The sequence below is a fragment of the Amblyraja radiata genome, chromosome 26 (assembly GCF_010909765.2).
Source record: "Amblyraja radiata isolate CabotCenter1 chromosome 26, sAmbRad1.1.pri, whole genome shotgun sequence".
Taxonomy (NCBI): Eukaryota; Metazoa; Chordata; class Chondrichthyes; order Rajiformes; family Rajidae; genus Amblyraja; species Amblyraja radiata.
Genome location: NC_045981.1, coordinates 21,355,097 through 21,373,840, shown reverse-complemented (window position 1 = coordinate 21,373,840; position 18,744 = coordinate 21,355,097). Strand labels below are relative to the sequence as shown.

Here is an 18,744-nt window from a genome sequence, read left to right as displayed (position 1 = left end):
ACCAAATGGGTAAATGCAGCAATCAAAGTTCATTACGCTTCTTTCCCTGTGCAATGTGCTGTCATAGCATGGCTGTGGGATATATCCAGCAGGTCAGATTATACTAATGGAAAGAGAAAAAAACAATGTAAAAAGGGGCGGTAGCATTAGACAACGAGTCCATCACGGTGACAATGAGGAAGATATCCAAGAAGGAGGCACAAGAAACTGCAGATGCTGGGAAATGTTTCAGGTTGAGACCCTGCATCAGGACAGATGGTGGTGAGGGAAGATAGCTGGTATAAGGATAGACATAAATTGCTGGAGTAACTCAGCAGGTCAGGCAGCATCTCTGGAGATGAGGAGGTGACATTTCTGGTCAAGACAACCTCTTCAGACCCATTATCCAGATTCGGAATATCAAATGGTCTCCTTATTTGAAAATAAAGTGCAGCTCAAGCCTTCCAAAGAGTTAAAATGGTTACAGCCGACGTGACGCAGTTTGGCCTCAAGAGGGAGCAGTTGATCAACAGTGAGAGACCCATTGGGTTGCAAACTCAGGAAATTGGGTAAGTTGTGTCCTCACTGGCTTCATTGCCCTGGTTCACAGAAATCACAAAGTCTTCAGGAGGTGATAAGATTTGGGGAGTGGAGGAGGAATTGTATAGGTCAGGATATCAAAAGCTGAAGGCTGTGCTTCCAGTAGAGGAACAATCAAAAATCGGGCTCATTTTCCAGAGATGGTGCCTGACCCGCTGTTACTCCTCCAATTTAAGTCTCTTCGGTGTAAACCAACATCTGCAGTTCCTTCCTATCCATTTTGGCTGGTATAAAGATATCAGAGGGAGTGGTGATAGGAGATGGGTGGAATCATGTAAGGATAAATGGAATGGTGGGGGGTGAGGGGTGGAGTTAGGCTACAGTGGCCAATAGGCGATGGGTAATGACAGATAAAGATTGAAAAAAGGGGGCGGATGGAGGCAGTGAGAGTGATACCTGTGGAAATCAGAAAAGGAGGAGGTAGATGTGATTGTAGGGGAAAACATGTTGTAGCTGGCAGAAATGCTGAAGAATGATGTACTGGATACAGTGGCAGGTAGGGTGAAAGGTAAGGATCAAGGGAAGTCTATCTCTTTGTTGTCTGGGTGGAGAAGTGGGTGTTGGGGCAAAAGTGAGGGGAAAAGGAAGAAATGAAGATGAGGTCTCCATCAACCACAGAGAAGGGAAACCATGTTTCCTGGAAAAGAAAGATATTTCAGAGGTCCTGGAATGGAGAGCCTCATTGTGAGAGCACATGTGGCAGAGGTAGATGTACTAAAGGTTCTGGTGTCCTTACATGATATAGGTTGGAAGGTTGTAGTTTCGGTAGCTGTGGCAGTTAGTGAGTTTATATTTGATGCCAGAAGAAACGTTATCTCCTGCAATGGATTCAGAGAGATCAAGAAAAGGGAGAAAGGTAGTTGAAATGGTCCAAGAGAATTTGAGGCCAGGGTCAGTAGCAAAGCTGATAGAATTGATGAGTTCCGCACAGGTGCAGGAAGCAGAACCAATGCAGTCGTCGATGTTGCGGAATAAGAGTTGGGGAGTGGTGCCCATCTAGGTTTGGAACAAGGACTGCTCCACGTAGCCAATGAAGAGACAAGCATGGCTGGGCCTATGTGAGTGCCATAACTACATCTTTGATTTTTTTTTAAAGTGAGAGGAGATAAAAAGAGAAGTTGTTGAGGGTATGAACCAGTATCCGCCAGGAGGATGAGACTGCTTGTGGAATGCAACTAGGTGTTGTTTTTGTTCCCGAAAGAAGCAGGGATCTCTAAAACCTTCCTGACTGACCTACCCTAGGAAGGTGGGAGCAGCAGAGTACCAGGAGGCTCCTGAAACATATTAATCTATGAGGGAGCTCATTCCACCCATAAAATCTATCGAATATATCCCTGTACTTGCATTTAACTTAATTTAGTATGTTAGTTTAGTTTAGTTTAATTTATTGTCATGTGTACCGAGGTACAGTGAAAAGCTTTTGTTGATTGCTAACCAAGCAGTGGAAAGACAACACATGATTACAATCGAGCCATCCACTGTGCACAGATACATGATAAAGGGAAATAACGTGAATATCGTTCAGTGCAAGATAAAGTGCAGTAAAGTCCAATCAAAGATATTCTGAGGGTCTCCAATGAGGTAGATAGTAGCTCAGGACTGCTCTCTAGTTGTTGGTCGGATGATTCAGTTGCTTGATATAATTGTTCACGTATACAGGAATACACATGAAATCCTGTTCAGCATACTATTCAGTCAAATCATCCTGTACATGAGCACAATAGATCCTCTTCAGGAACAGCACACAGCGAGTCACCACTTTCCAATACCATTGAATTTCTCCGTTCCATTGCTTCAACGTGGTAATAAATATTCTGTTGTAATATTTACCAGCTTCTATCTGTGAAAGATTGAAATGTCAGTGTACAATCACCCGGGGATGAAATCATAAGCACTTTATACTCTTGGATGTCCTAGCTGAATTTCAGGGGGAATGAGATATAATTTTTCAATTACTTTTTTTCTTTCTGCTCTAATACACCGATACAGGTGATTCCTCTGCCTCCGACTAGATGGACATCCGAGGACCCCGAGTCTATACTCGACCAGGCCCACCTCATCAGCCAGGACACTGTTGTCTACATGACGCTGAGTGAACTTAGGCGAGAAGAAGAGAAGCTGAGGAAGCGGAAACTCAAGTAAAGGCAGACAACAGCTAACCACTAATTGAGTGTCTGGGAATGCCAGATCACACCCAGTCACAGTCACCAGCACAGCTAGCGCAGATTCATTCAGGTTCGATACAGAATAATGCCCTCCCTGCTCTGCTCAATCCAGTCAGACAATCGTGGATTGTCCCAGTTCACCCCCAGGCCCCACTCCGACAGACCTGTGAGACATTGTCTGCTCCCGCCAGATCTTGGATCCTCATGGGATTCTCACAAAGGCCATGAAGGGAACATGGGATATTTTCTTCCCCACATTGGCAGCCGGATTGAAAATTCAAATGGAATCATGTATTTAGGTTAATGTTTGAGGGCATGGCACATTTCTCCTTGTGTGTGTGCGTGTGCGTGCGTGCGCGTGTGCGTGTGTGCTTCGATTGCTGCTTGCTGTGGCTAAGAAAGAGATAGCTGTGTTGAACTGGGAAAGTGTTGCTCCAGTCAGCAATTCAATTGCGCTGCCTGGACTGGTAAGGAGAAACCCTGGGAACTGTTGAAGTAGGCTGTCGTTGGCCTACTTTGTGATCATGCCTCCTCCCTCCCGTACCAAGGTGAGCTAATTAAATCTGCCAACAATCCAGTATTCTCCCTGAGCTTCAGGAATAACAATTATTCCCTTGTAATTTTTGCTGAGCTAACCTGGAGGAATCTCACTGATTATTAAAAGGATACTAGACCAAGGGGGACCCGTTGGGTCCCGTCCCCTCAACGCGCGGTTGCGGGGGTGGAGGGGGGGGGAGGGGAGTAGAGTTAGTTTGTTCAATATTTCTGTTTCGCTGTTATAAAAAACGTTAGACACAGGAAAATGCCACTTGACTAAAGTCAAGTCAGTTCAATCTTTTCATCCTTTTTAGTTGCTGGCATGGTTTGTGGCCAGAGGTATTCTGCAATGATCAGTGCTGTGTACAGAGGGAACTTGGTGTGCGTCCATAGTTCCCTGAAAGAGAAGTATAGTTGCTGTATAGTCAATGAAATCAATGAGTTCTGCACTGATGCAGGAGGCAGCACCGATGCTGTCCTTGATGTAGTGAAGAAAGGGCCGGGGGACGGTGCCAGAGTACGTCTGGAACAAGGACTGTTTGACGTAACCGACAAAGAACAGGCATAGCTGGGGGCTTTGGGAATGCTCTACACCTTTAACTTGGAGAAAGTGAAAGGAGTCGAAAGAGGAGTTGGTGATGGTGAGGACAAGTTCTGCCAGGCGGAGGGGAGCGTTAGTAGAGGGAAATTGACTGGGTCTCTGCTTGGATCCTGGGACTAGCCCAGGATGCCAATTTAGTCGGCATGGATCAGGTGGGCTAAAGTGTTTGTTTACCTGCTCAATAGCTCTATGATTCTATAACTCTGCTGAAGGCAGAAATGACAAAGTAAGAATAGAATAAGAGCATCCAAAACATTCAACATTTCCCCCACTGATTACCAGTCCACCCAGTGTCTGCGGCGTGTTGATATCATCGCCAATGCTGCCATTACTTTTCACGTCTAACCAGTGATTTTTTTTTGTTAACAAAGTTACTGATATGCATATCAAGTAAAAAGTAAGCAACATGTAACAATTTTTCTATCCAGGTACCCCTTCATCTGTTTTAGTTTGTGACCAATCAATCAGTTTGGTGACAAAACATTTTACATTGAAGAGCATAAAAATTAAAATTCTGAAAATCTATTTTTTTTAACCTTTTAGAGGTGGCAGAATGCGTACTGGCATAATATCACAAAAAAACATTATGCCTAACTGACCCTGAAAATATCAGGGAATAGTTAAAAGACCCACTTTGGTGGGTGTAGAATCATGTAGAGGCCAAAGCAGGTGAGGATGACAGATTGCCTTCCTTAAGGGAGCTTGGAGAACCAGCTAGGTTTTGATTGACAATACAGTGATTTCCTAAATCAATATCGATACTCGCTTTTACTCCAGGACTTGTTTGAAGTGAATTCTAGGTACCCAAACATCAGTCCTAGTCCAGTCAAAGCAGTACCTTCGCCCACCACTAATTGCAAAATAATTTATTTTGCTGCATTGAATTACAGTATGGAACCGTAAACAGCATACTAAAAGCTAAAAAATCCTAGCATAGGAAAGTGGTGTGATTTGCATAATATGCAAATTAGCTTCCGCCATCGGAGAAAATTCGTATTTTCACTATAACTTTGCATCTGAACATGTCATAAGAAAGCAAGCATGAAAAATTGGATAAAGCAACAAGTAACACCTGGAATATTTAAGGTACACAAAATTGCTGGGGAAACTCAGCGGGTGCAGCAGCATCTATGGAGCGAAGGAAATAGGCGACGTTTCGGGCCGAAACCCTTCTTCAGACTGATGGGGGTGGGGGGGGGGAGAAGGAAGGAAAAGGGGAGGAGGAGGAGGAGCCCGAGGGCGGGCGGATGGGAGGGTGGGAGGAGACAGCTAGAGGGTTAAGGAAGGGGAGGAGACAGCAAGGGCTAGCAAAATTGGGAGAATTCAATGTTAATGCCATCCGGACGCAAGGTCCCCAGACGGAATATGAGGTGCTGTTCCTCCAATTTCCGCTGTTGCTCACTCTGGCAATGGAGGAGACCCAGGACAGAGAGGTCGGATTGGGAATGGGAGGGGGAGTTGAAGTGCTGAGCCACCGGGAGTTCAGGTAGATTATTGCGGACTGAGCGGAGGTGTTCGGCGAAACGATCGCCCAACCTACGCTTAGTCTCCCCGATGTAAATCAGCTGACATCTAGAGCAGCGGATGCAGTAGATGAGGTTGGAGGAGATACAGGTGAACCTTTGTCGCACCTGGAACGACTGCTTGGGTCCTTGAATGGAGTCGAAGGGAGAGGTGAAGGGACAGGTGTTGCATGGAATATTTAGTTCATGTAATAGGAGTAGAATTAGGCCATTCGGCCCATCGTGCCTACTCCGCCATTCAATCATGGCTGATCTCTGCCTCTTAATCCCATTTTCCTGCCTTCTCCCCATAACCCTCAACACCCGTTCTAATCAAAGGTGGTGTCACCCAATCAAGATGAGAATAGCCATAATTTACATTCGTTTTCACAGCTATAACATGGCTAGCGTTCTTCGTGACATTTCAGGCAACATCACTCAGCAGAACTACCATCATCTATCTCCACCCGAGATGAATTTCCACAACTTAGATCTTTACACACTCCACACATCCATGTGCAGTCAATGGGAATACTCTTGCAGATGCATCTTCTGGTGCTGCACCCAGTCTTGCAGTTACACCTGAATATCTTGGTCAACTTCTCTGGTGCAGCGGGGAGATGTGTCTGTACTGGCATTAATTGTCCATCAGTGATCTTCCATCCCCATTCTTCTGGTTTCAATTGTCCAGTCATCTCTTTCCAGGTCTGAATCTGAAAGTATACTGGCAGACTATGATACTGTGTAGCAGCAGATGTTGGCGGCAATGTCTGAGGCTCCACGAATGTGTAGCTTTTTGCCACCTTCTCGCAGAGCATCTATACCTTCACCCTGCTTGCCATTAAAGATGTAGACTAGGGCTTTCTCTCCTGCATCAATTATATCTTTTGTTGCAGCACCCTCTTTTGTAAACAGGTGGGCAACTTGCAGGAAATCAACATTGTTCTGGACTTGCTTTAGGGCTTCTGCTTTGCCTACACCAAAAACTCTTGATGTTGTATCACATCCAAGCAATGCATGTACGAAGAGTAGTCTGGAACAGATTTTCTTTCCCAAGATCTCCATTGTCTTCTTTATGTTCCATACTGTGCTTTTTGGTGTTGGCTTTGGTTTCAGGTTTCATGAATAGCTCTTTCTGGATTGCATCTCCATGGTAGCACAACGGGATTAGCAGATCTGTATCATCACCAATATGAATGGTGTCAACAACCTTCGCTGACTCCACCGGTGTGTCTTGACGATCAGGATGTCTGCATCTCCTTTGGCATGAATCGTAGTGCAGCCCACTCTCTCTAGGAAGGAACCCAGCCTATGAAGAAACCTTTGTTTACTTTGTTGACGAGAAACTAATTTTTCTTCAGCTTCAGCAAAGTCTTTCATGTGAATATCACATTTGGTCCCTTGGAGCTGCCCGTGCGTCTGCAGTGTGTAGCATCGTTGATGGCAGGCCCATCTTCATAACCATCAAAGACAATGGTTGACTTTCCATACCGATTTGTCACATATGTGACATACATATGACAAATGCTCTCAAAGGTTTGACCTCTTGACCATGGTAGACGTTGCAAGAGTGCACCACCCTCAAGCACGTAATGTAAATCATCACCAGTAGGGCCCGTCTGATCCTGTTTCACCATCTCCCAAAGGGCTTCACCTAGTGCCGCTTTGTTTGGCTTCTTGACAGCCCAACATTGTCAAATAATGCTGTGGGATGACTACAAAACTCGTATTGAAACAAGGCTGCTGGATCTTCCTGATCTTCGCGGGTGGCAATAACACTCAGCAACTGGAAAAGCAACTGTGGATCGACCTGAACTGGATCTCCGCCAATGACAACGGTTGTCTTGGATCCAAGTGTGACTGCTAGATTTTTCCATTGGAAAGAGTACTCGTTCACATTTGTTCCCAACCATTGACTCTAGTATCCCATGGCCTACAGATCTTGCCTTGATGACATTCACTTTTTCATGTGCAGCAACACCACTCATGATATTGTACAGGGATGGCTCACTATTGAATGGATCCTATTCTTTGAAGGCTGCAATGAACTTGTAGATGTCCTCTGTGTCCTGTTCTTGTCTGGACTTGGATGTGTCTTTGTGCTGTTCACTGGTGTTGTGGGTCACACCAGTGAGCTCTTGCATAGCGAGATTTACCTCAGCACAAGATGGCATCCCCAATCTCCAGGTCAGCCACTGATCGTCATACCTCTGCCTCTGGTTAACCCACCACTTGTTTTTATTCTCTCATTAGCACTTGCTCAATTACGAGATCAGTTGACAAGCCTGCCCAGTACCGATTGCTTTTCCTGACAACATGAAATCCATTCATGAAGCTTGTGTACACATTAGGATGAGTGTTCTCACGTTGGCACATCGTTTGCAGATACAGGTACGCAGATTTGGCATACAGATTGTGCCCTGCTGAAAACATAGGTTTATTTCACTTTATTTGTTTCAATCAGGTACTTAGGTGCAAGGTTATAGTGATAATATAAATTTCCTCTACTGGCAGAAGCTACACCACTTTCCCATGCTAGGATTTTTTAGGACTTTTATTATGGGGTTTAGAGAACCATACTAGAATGTACTGCAATAGAATAAATTATTTTGCAATTAGTGGTGGGTAACCCCCTCAGATTGACTGGACTATCCTGGATGGAAAACAGTGTGCGTTCACAGTGCAGCACATTGCACGCTCCTTGTAATTCATTGTTGCAGACAATCTCAGAAAAGAATGGGTTAATTATGGACAGTCGGTGTGGCTTTCACAGCACATCATATTTTACTAACTTTATTGAGTTTATTGAGGAGGTGACAAATGTGATTAATCAGTTGATGTTATCTGCATGGATTTTAATAAGGCATTTGAAAAAAAATCCCCCATCATTGGCTGATCCAGATGATTAAGATGCATGGATCCACGATGACTTTATATTTTGGATTATCCATAGAAGACAGAGGTAGTGGTGGAAGGAGGCTATTCTGGCTGGAGGTCTGTGATCAGTGATTTGTGCTGGGATCCCTTTTGTTTGATATATAGATTGATGACTTGAATGTAAATGTAGCTGGGCTGGTTGGTATGTTTGCAGACAATATCAAAATTTGTGTCATTGCAGACAGCGAGGAAGGCTGTCAAAGAATGCAGCAGGATATGACAACAGACAATAGGTGCAGGTGTAGGCCATTTGATCCTTCGAGCCAGCATCGCCATTCAATGTGATCATGGCTGATCATCCCCAATCAGGCTGATCATCCCCAACCCCGTTCTTGCCTTCTCCCCATATACCCTGACTCCACTATCTTTAAGAGCCCTATCTAGCTCTCTCTTGAAAGTGGACGAATAGAGTTAAATCTGAGCAATTGTGTTTTGATGGAAGGTTGAATATAAGGGAAAGATATATTGTTAATGACAAGAGCCTTAACAATATTGATATACAGCAGAATCTTGGGGTCCAGGTCCATGGTTCCCTGAAAGTGGTGACAGAAGTAGACAGAGTGGTAAACTAGGTGTGTGGTATGTGTGTGTGCTTGCCTTAATCAGCCATGGCATTAAGTATAGGAATCAGAAAGTCTTGCTGTAGTTTTATGAAACTCTAGCTGAGTTGCATTTGGAGTATTTGGTGTACAGTTCTGATGCCCTATTAAGGGAGGAACGTGGAAGATTTGGAAAGGGTGTAGGATGGGTTTACCAGACTATTGCCTCAATAGAGAGTATGAGCTTGAAGGAGAAGTTTGGAAATTTGTCATTGTTTTCTCTGGAGTGTTGGAGGATAAGGGGAGAGCTGATAGAAGTGTACAAAGTTATGAGACGCTTGGATAAGGTAGACAATCAATCTTTTTCTCAGGGTGGAAATGTCAAAGATTTGAGGGCATAGCTTAAAGGTCAGAGAGAGAAAATGTGGAGATGAGTGGGGCAAGTTTTTTTACAGAGAGTGATGGGCGGCTGGTACACACTGCCAGGGGTGGTGGTGGAAGCAGGATTGATAGTGAAGTTTAAGGGCTTTTAAGTTGGCACATGGATATGGAGGGATATGGATCATGTGCAGGCAGAGGAGAATAACCAGGCATCATGTCCTGCATAGATATTATGAGCCACAGGCATGTGTGACCATGTGGTCGAGAAGTGCTATTTCAGTATGTGGGGAAGACAATATTATGAGAGGTATGGATAGGGTAGATAGTGGGGAAACCTTTCTCTAGAACAGTAGTCTCTAAAACTAAAGGCCATGGGTTAAAGGGAAAAGAGAAGAGGTTTAGAAGGGAGCAAAGGAAAACCATTGTTCCCTTAAGAGCGGTGGAATCTGGAACGCACAGCCTGAGGAGATGGTGGAGGCAGGGATTCTCACAACAGACAACGGACGTGCACTTAAATTGCCAACAGAAAGTTATGGGCCAAGTGCTGGTGTATGGGATTAATACGGATAGGTGTTTGATTGTCATCATTGACCTGGTGAGCCAGAGGGCACTTTCTCCGCTCTGAGACTCCACTACTCTATGATGGCATGGTGTGGGGGTGAGGACCATGGATAGATCATTGGGCTTTGAGGAAGGACTCGTCAGGAGCATTGATATCCCCTCTTGTCCTCCTTCAGGCATAAGTTCCTCATGCATCAATTCCGCGTGACAACCTTTGCTGTCCTTCTAAGTGTTCAAAAGGTCCAGAACAAACCAAAGGAGATTGATCCAAGTACTCACCCCTTGCAATGGGAAAGGTTGAAGGTGAGTGCCCCAGCCATGTACAGGTATGAAGGAACTTTGTAATCTATAAAACCTTTCACAGCGTAAAAATATCCCAACGCTCTTTACAGCTAATGAAGTATTTTAAAATGTGGTCTCTGTTGTTCTGTTGGAAACAAACATCTACTTAGTGCACAGTAGGCTTGTATAGGGACAAGATGACAGCCCAATAATATGAGTAATGTGGATAGTGGATAAATTGTTGGCCATGGCATGGGAGAACCCTCCTGCTCTTTAAATATTGTGTGAGGTCATTCCCTGAGAGCAAAGATGGGTGTCCGTTTATTTCATCCCAAATAAACTTCCTGTTGTGCATTTTCCTTCAAACCCATGAACATTTGATTCAAGTGCAAGAAGACCATCCGTTGAATTGGAGTTGACACCACTTAGCATCACTCTCATCAAATAATGACTCACAAGCAGTATTTCCTACGTTTAATTACTCCTTTCCCACTTGTCAGATGAGATGAGAAACAACAAATGTGTGTATTGATTTACAGTTTGTTCCTTCCCCTTCGCCATCTCAAGGTGCAGAATCTTGCTGCATTGGCTGTCCTCACTGAAGTGCACAACTTTCACCAGTATTGTAAGGGGTGAAAGAGGATATTCTGCCACAGCGGGCGGATGTTGGGTTGCCTCTCTTTTTTTCTAAACAAAGTCACCTCAGACTCTTCTACATTAAGTTTTGTCTGGCATATCCCTGCCCAGTCATGTGGGTCCTCCCAAATCCACTCCTCTGCAACTCATTGTTTATTATGCTTGTACTTCCATCATCAACCATTGGCATAACTTCAAAGAACCCAGTCAATCAGAGTTTGTCATTTGTGAAACAATGTCTATTTTCTTATATTTGCTCATGTTATATTAAATACCAGTTATTTTTGTCTTGGATTAATGTTTGGATAATTGTCACAGGAGAATTATTTTGAATGTTTCTGATAATCTGACTGTGTCATTGGCATCCTTTCAATTTTTTATTTCTAGATTTTCCAATGATAAATGCAGATTCTTTGACTATCATGTTTGGATTTTGTTGGATATCTGGACAGTAGATTGTGTAGAAAATCACGAAACTTCAAGATTAATTTAATTCAGAAAATTGGAACCAGCACTTCCAGTTGCTATATGTGATTGGAATTTGTCTTTTTGTGCTACAACTTGGTAAATTTGTATTATTTAAATTATTGAAATGTAGTTTATTTTAATTTGTAAAATGGTGAGATGTGAGTTGGAGCACAAACAATTAACAAGTCTCCATGCAAATCAAAAAGTTGTAGATGCTGTGACTGCAGAAGAGGCAAACTGAGTCAGAGATGGCAGGTGTGACAGATCTTTATTCATCACAGGCAGACACAAAGGAAAGACAAGGACGAATCTCCTCAAAATATGCTCAGTTTTTATACCCTTTAGATACAAAAATAATAGTTGCAATTGTATACTTTATTTCAATATTTAAGGTGTGGCCAAATGGTTCCATAGCATTATACATTTACAATGGGAGCATATTTTAGCTAACAAGCCCAACTCTGAATATTCAAAGGTACACAAAAAAATGCTGGAGAAACTCAGCGGGTGCAGCAGCGTCTATGGAGCGAAGGAAATAGGCAAAGTTTCGGGCCAAAACCCTTCTTCAGACTGATGGGAGGTGGGGGGAGGCGGGGAGAAGAAAGGAAAAAGGAGGAGGAGGAGCCCGAGGGCTGAGGGAGAGGTAAGAAGGGGAGGAGACAGCAAGGGCTAACAGATTTGGGAGAATTCAATGTTCATGCCCCCAGGATGCAGACTCAACCTTTATTGAGATAAGGTTGTTCACATCGATATTCTAGAAGCCTTTGCGGACAAAACACAGACACCCAGATCATCCATCTTTCACCACAGTAATGTGAGACGTGGCTCTTTGGATACGCAAACACAAAGTATTGTTTTGTCAGGTTTTGAAGGATATCTCTTGTGACCTACCAGAAAAACAATGATCTTTGTTAATGAAGTTGTCGTTGTAATATCAAAACTGATAACTGCTTGTAAGTTACTTTTGGAAGTAGTTTAAAAGTGGTTCTTGGACAATATACACTTTAAATGATCTAATTACGGCTGCTATTTGGCCTTGAATCATTCGATGGGCACAGACCCAGCAAAATGCCTCATTGTGATTTACGTTTTAATTTTTAATTTTAGGAGCTTTTAAAGAGCTTAAGTTCTTCCATCGTTCTTGAGAGAAAAGATGCTGTTAAGGCAAGTTCCAAAATTTAACTTTCAAAATATGAGTGGATTAATGGAGGTGAATGAGTTCAGAGACGTGTATTATTCTGGACTGTTCACTGACCTTTCATCTCAGGTTCAGATGCTCACCTGGCTGACATGTGGAAGTCCCCTCAGTAACTGGTGCTAGTGCTCAGTGCATGATAGTTCATCGAAGATGTGGTTCGATGAAGAAAAAGGAAGTAATGGGGCAGACCAGCCTCCCCAGGTTGTCCAGCCATGGACCATGCTGCTTCATCCATTGTGGTCTGTGGAAGGCCTTCCTGAGGCTCCCAACAGCACTGTCCATTGTGAAGCAGCACAGTCAGCAGAAATGGCTGCCCCTCTTCATTGGGGACTGCATCGAGGGGTCCCTTGCAACCTGATTCTCTCGCGGTTCACAGACTCGCCAGCCGCCTACCACTGGAAGAGTCTGTGTTCCACATGTGCATGGAGTGTATGAGGTTGCAGCCCCTGTTCCATTATCTAAAGGGGCTGCTCCTTGCCTTCTGTCTGAACTTCACACCCACCATCCTCATCTTTGGACAACCTGTGCATAGGGGAGAGGGTATGGCCGAAGATGTCCTGGTTGCGTTGCTCCTAGGCCTGGCCAAGCTGGCCATCCGCGAGTCACGGCGCCAAGTGGAAGAGCGCTCTGCCCGGGCCGGCTGCCTGCCCCTTTTCCGGGGTTACGTCCGCACCCTGGTGGTAATAGAAAGGGACTACACGCTGTCCACGGGCACCATGGGGGATTTCCTGGACCGCTGGGCACCGCGTGGGATGGAATGCATCCTCTATAAGGATGGTGATATCGTTGTATGGGAGTTTATTTAGTATATTTGTTTGACTTGTATTATGGTGGTGGGTTTTGTTTTTATTTATTTTGTACTGTAAATATTATTGTAAATAATTGATTAAATTATTTTTTGTTATTAAAAAAAGCAGAAATGGCCACTGCACTGACAGTATGCCTCGGACAGAGGGAGGCTCACTCTATGTTCTCCAGTGTGAAGTGGAAGGGCTGTCAATGGCTGGTTATTCGGAAACATCTGGGAACAATTAAAACATAAATGTATCAATAAAATAATTACTCGTTTTGTTTAAATAAATTAAAAATAATTAATTGTAAACTAATAACGACACACACACACACACTACTAAACAATTAAATACTTTGGACTCTGGTGGCTGTCCAGGTTGAGTAGAGCTCTTAAAGTCATAGCAAGCCGTAACTACAGTATGTGTGTATAGAAAGCTATTCACCAGCCCCATGCGCTGGGTAAAATTGGAGGTAATGTCAGATGTTTGATGTCACTGCATATGCCCAGTGGCCTCTGCACGGGAACATCATGTTCAGAGTGTATCGTAGTTTTTTTTCCTGACTGCTGTCCAAAGACAAAAGTTTGTTTTCCATAATATACATACTGCTTTATGTATTTGTGTGCTTGTACAGTATCGGATGGGTTTGTCCCCTGAATATCAATGGGTACCATTTCATAAACTAGATTGTTTCCTGTAAAACAAACTATTGTGTGGGTTAATATGATGGATATACAATATTGTGAGTCCGTAGTTTCATTATAATAGACACCTTAGGAATTGCTGTCATGTAGTGGTAAATAGTGCTGTGCTCAGACTAAATTGATGAATTAGTGTGTTCAGTGGTAATGCACAACATAATCTAAATTTAAACTTTAGATTTAAGAGATACAACATGGTAAAAGGCCCTTTGGCTGACTGAGTCCATGCCGACCAACAATCACCATGTACACTAGCACTATCCTACACGCTAGAGAGAATTTACAATTTTGCGGAAGTCAATTAAACAACAAACCTGTCTTTGGAGTGTGGGAGGAAACCGGAGCACTCGGAGAAAACCCACCTGGTCACAGGGAGAACGTACATACTCTGTACAGACAAGTTCAAGTTCAAGTTCAAGTGAGTTCAAGTGAGTTTATTGTCATGTGTCCCTGTATAGGACAATGAAATTCTTGCTCAGCAGTCACAGTCAGGATCGAACCCAAGTCTCTGGTGCTGTAAGGCAGCAACTCTACCACTGTTGCTTCGTAATAAATTAATAAATTCAACCTAATACTCTAAGGATAGGTTGAACGTGATGACTTCCAGTGGGAATGCAGAACTCTGGCACAAATACAGATGACTGAGGTTTACACCACACACACTGCTTGCCAGCTCTAAACTGTTCCACCATAGGAATAAGAGTAGCCAGAAGGCCCTTCAGCCCTGTCATGCATATAGAGTAAGTTCATGGCTGATCCACCTCAACACTATTTCCCTGCACCATCCCCATATCCACCAATTCCCTTCTGATCCAGAATTTCATCAATCTCTACTTGACTGAGAGAATTGTACAGATTCACCTTCCCCTGAGTGAAGAAATCTTTCATCTCAGTCTTAAATGGCCTTTCTTTTGTTCTCATCCCTGGTTCTAAGTCCTTTGGCCAGGGGAAACATCAACATTATCAAAATGTCTCACCATTTTAAATAAACACTGCATTTGCAATGTTTTAACTTTATGATCTTTAACTTTTGCCCAACTTTATATCATGAGTTGTTATTTCAGTGTGCTTTTTCCAACAGGCTCTGAACTACCTTAATTGCAACAATAAGGAGATAATATCTGCTCTCCATAACACAGTACGTATTCACATCTGCAACCTTCATCTCATCTACAGATTATCTTCAAAAGGTGACTGGAGGGTAACACCTGGCTTGTACCTGACCCAGAGGACTAGATGGTTTGCAAATAGAATAACAGATGAGGCTTGAGGGTAGGATAAGAGTGAGGGGAGGGAGGCATAGGAGGATGGAGGAACTGACAAGGGCCTGCAAACTGCAGAAGGGAGGGTACGAGTTGGGAAGAAATCAGGGAGGGGCGAGGAAGAGGACAAGAACAATAAAATCACAGAATTATACAGCGGGGAAACAGTCACTTCCACCCACTTTGTCCATGCCGACCAAGTTGGCATTTTGCACCTGTCCCATTTGCCTGCATTGGGAAGCACCCTCTAAACCCTTCCAATACATTATCCAAATGTCTTTTGAAAATCTTAAAGGGCCTGTCCCACAGCGGCAACCTAATTAGCGAGTTTAGAAGAGTTTGCGCTCGACTCAAACTCGCAGCATGGTCGACACATGGTCCTAGGAGGTCATAATGCCCGTCCCACACAGGAAACCTGAACGGAAACCTATGGAGACCTTGCGCCCCACCCAAGGTTTCCGTGAGGTTTCCGTGAGGTTCCCGGAGGTTTTTGTCACTCTCCCTAATGGTCGAAAGTGGTTTCCGTGTAGTCGAGCTTCTTCTATGTTCCGGCGATTATTTAAAAAAATTCAAAGCCGGCCTCGACTAAAAATAGGTTGCCGTTTTAAAAATCGGTAATTTTTTAGTCGAAGCTGGTCATGCTCGAAGGAAGTTCCCGCATACTCGCATGCTGAAAAAAATGTTGTGAGTAAAAATTGGTCAGCATGGTTCTTTTGGACTCGTAGTGCAATGGAGTAGGATCGCAATGTAGTTATAGGCAGTCGAGGGCAGCCGTAGACAATCTTCTTTGCTGACCAGGCATTTTAATTGGCTCATTGGAGTTTTCAGAACCAAGGAAAACGACCGGTAATGTTAAATGCCCGCTAAACTTTTAAAAAAGTTGTCTGGCTTCTTAAAAGTGTCTCCCCCACACCTTCTCCCCCCTTCTTCCCCTCCCCCTTCTTCCCCCCCCTTCTCCCCCCCCCCCCTTCTCCCCCTTCCCCCCCTTCTCCCCCCCCTTCTCCCCCTCCCCCTTCTCCCCCCCCACTTCTCCCCCCCCTTCTCCCCCCCCTTCTCCCCCCCCTTCTCCCCCCCCTTCTCCCCCCCTTCTCCCCCCCCTTCTCCCCCCCCTTCTCCCCCCCCTTCTCCCCCCCTTCTCCCCCTTCTCCCCCCCTTCTCCCCCCCCTTCTCCCCCCCCCTTCTCCCCCCCCTTCTCCCCCCTTCTTCTCCCCCCCCGCTTCTCCCCCCCTTCTCCCCCCCCCCCCTTCTCCCCCCCTTCTGTTTGTCTGAGCTGCTGGGTGTGAACTGGTTAAACTGCCTTCCATTTGTTTGCATCAGTTGCAGACCGATAAAGACTGTGCAGTGCAATGTGAGACGATGAAGGCTCTGGTCACGCTGGGTGAGTGCTCAAAATATAGGACTGCTGTTCCACTCAACATCCCACTGACAGCGATTCAGCTGTTGGCCACACCCGCCTGGGCTGGTGAGCTGCTCTGGGTCCCTGCGAGAACATGGAGTGATGTTGTGGGTGGGAGTTTTTTAATGAGAATACATATGGGTACGGAGCATGGAGTGGGCTGTAAATGTCTGTGGTCATGAATAATGAAGGAAGCTGGGATGAATCGTGGGGAAGGGTAATTTCTAGCCCAACCTTCGTTAGGCCTGCTCAGGTCATCCTCATATTCACAGTGTGGACCCTCGGAGAGGAAGCTGGACCCAATCAGGACCCCAGCTGATGTTTGAATTATGCTTAACAGCTATAAGTTTGGGAGAAAATTCACCTGGGATTCCTGGTATCGGTCACTCTTTAGTGCATGGATCAACTTAGCACAAAACTATGATCTACATAATTAGAGCAGTAATGTCGCCACTATCCTTAACCTGCTGCCCTTGTAATACCCTCTGTCGGATTTGTGCCACATGGTGCCTCCACTCTGATTCACACTGTCCGTTTCACCATCAGGCCTGCACTTACTGACCCACATGGGCTGCCGACCCAGCTCTAACTAGATTATCAAATCTAAATCCTTTCTTCAAACCTACTTGTGGCCTCACTCCACCCTCTCACTGTTATCTCCTTGCGCCCAAACATTCCTCCAGTTGCAGCCTCTTTAACATCCCCAATCTTATCACTTTGCTATTGACAGCTGTATCTCCAGTTATCAAGATCCTGAGCTCTGAGATTCCCTTCCTAAACTTCTCCACTTCCATGCTATTAACGTGCTCCTAAAACAATATCTCACATCTCCCTTAATACGGTATTCTGAGGCATGCCATCAGAGTTAGTTTGTTTGTTTACTGCTCTGCGACGTTTTACCATGTTAAAATATAATGTGAGTTTGATAACATGAGTTACTATGACTAGCGTATTGGGGCTTGTGGTGTGACTGAAGCTGTTGTCCATAACTAGTCCTCCTCCCATAAAGTGGTGTGAGGAAAGCAGAGGACTTGACTGAGGACAGAGGCACCACTTGTATTACACAGTCATTTTTACTCTTCAGGATACTGGGATGAAGACTTGATAACAAAATTTGTCGATCATTTGAGTTGGTCAAGCGGCACACATCTGGAAGAATTAATTGTGATTCTGAGGGGGACACTGCGGGACTTGTCACTTGCACCCGACCACCAGGTATGGTACGTGGCACAGTCCACTTGGGCTTTGCTTTGGTTTGGCAACAGGATTCACAGTTTTACTCCAGAAATATGACCATAAACACCGGATATGTACCAGGGAGGTCCTCATTCATAGTCAGAGAGTTATAGAGTTATACAGCACAGGCTCTTCTGCCCACCAAGTCCTTGCCCATCTTTTTGCCCCTCTACACTAAGCATATCTTTCAATACCTACATGTCTGTCTGCATGCATCTTAAACATAGTGATTGTATCTGATTCCACCACCTCCTCTGGAAACACATTACAGACATCAACCACTCTCTGAGAAGACCCTATTCCTAAGATTCCTCCCTTCTCCTACCTCTCAGCTTGAACTCTGCCATTTGTCTTCATCTCGTCTATCACGCTGATCATCTAACCTATCTATGCTTCTCATAATCGTATACACTTCCATCAGGCCACACCTCAGCCTCCTTCGCTCCAGGGAAAAAATAAGGCCATCCTATCCAATCACTCCCCATAACAAAAGTCCTCCAACCTAGGCAATATCTTTGTGAATCTCCTCTGCTCCCTCTCCAGTACAACTACATCCCTCTCCTGCTGCAGTGTGATGGCCAATACTCCCAAGTGCAGGTGAACCAGTGCTGTCTAAAATTGCAACATAATGTTCCACCTGTGTAGGTGATGCCTTTTTAAGGAAGAGGCTTTTAAACCCCTGTCCCACGGTACGAGTTCATTCCAAGAGCTCTCCCGAGTTTGCCCTGATTCGAACTCGGAGATTTACAGTAATGGCCACTCGTCGGTACTCGGGGCTCATGTTGAAAAATCTTCACGAGTCTTCCCGTGCTTACCTGCCGTTAGCGAGTCTTCCCGAGTACCTGCCGTTCGCGTTACGAGCCGGTAAGAGACGTCCCCGAGCTCCGACGTTCATTCTCCGTGCTTACCACGAGTTTGATTTTTTTTAAACTCGGGAGAGCTCTTGGAATTAATTTGTACCATGTGACAGGG

General features: G+C 44.6%; 1 protein-coding gene across 1 annotated transcript in view; it reads left to right on the top strand.

The window, feature by feature from the left end:
• Positions 1 to 456: 456 nt before the first annotated feature.
• LOC116987745 (protein HEATR9-like) overlaps positions 457 to 18,744 on the top strand; it is a 36,317-nt gene continuing 18,029 nt past the window's right edge. Inside the window, exons 1-7 of the mRNA XM_033043977.1 lie at positions 457 to 548; positions 2,592 to 2,717; positions 9,979 to 10,105; positions 12,296 to 12,352; positions 14,960 to 15,079; positions 16,458 to 16,602; positions 17,621 to 17,751. Of these exons, the coding sequence (XP_032899868.1) occupies positions 457 to 548; positions 2,592 to 2,717; positions 9,979 to 10,105; positions 12,296 to 12,352; positions 14,960 to 15,079; positions 16,458 to 16,602; positions 17,621 to 17,751 (798 nt within the window). The remainder of the gene's footprint in view (positions 549 to 2,591; positions 2,718 to 9,978; positions 10,106 to 12,295; positions 12,353 to 14,959; positions 15,080 to 16,457; positions 16,603 to 17,620; positions 17,752 to 18,744) is intronic.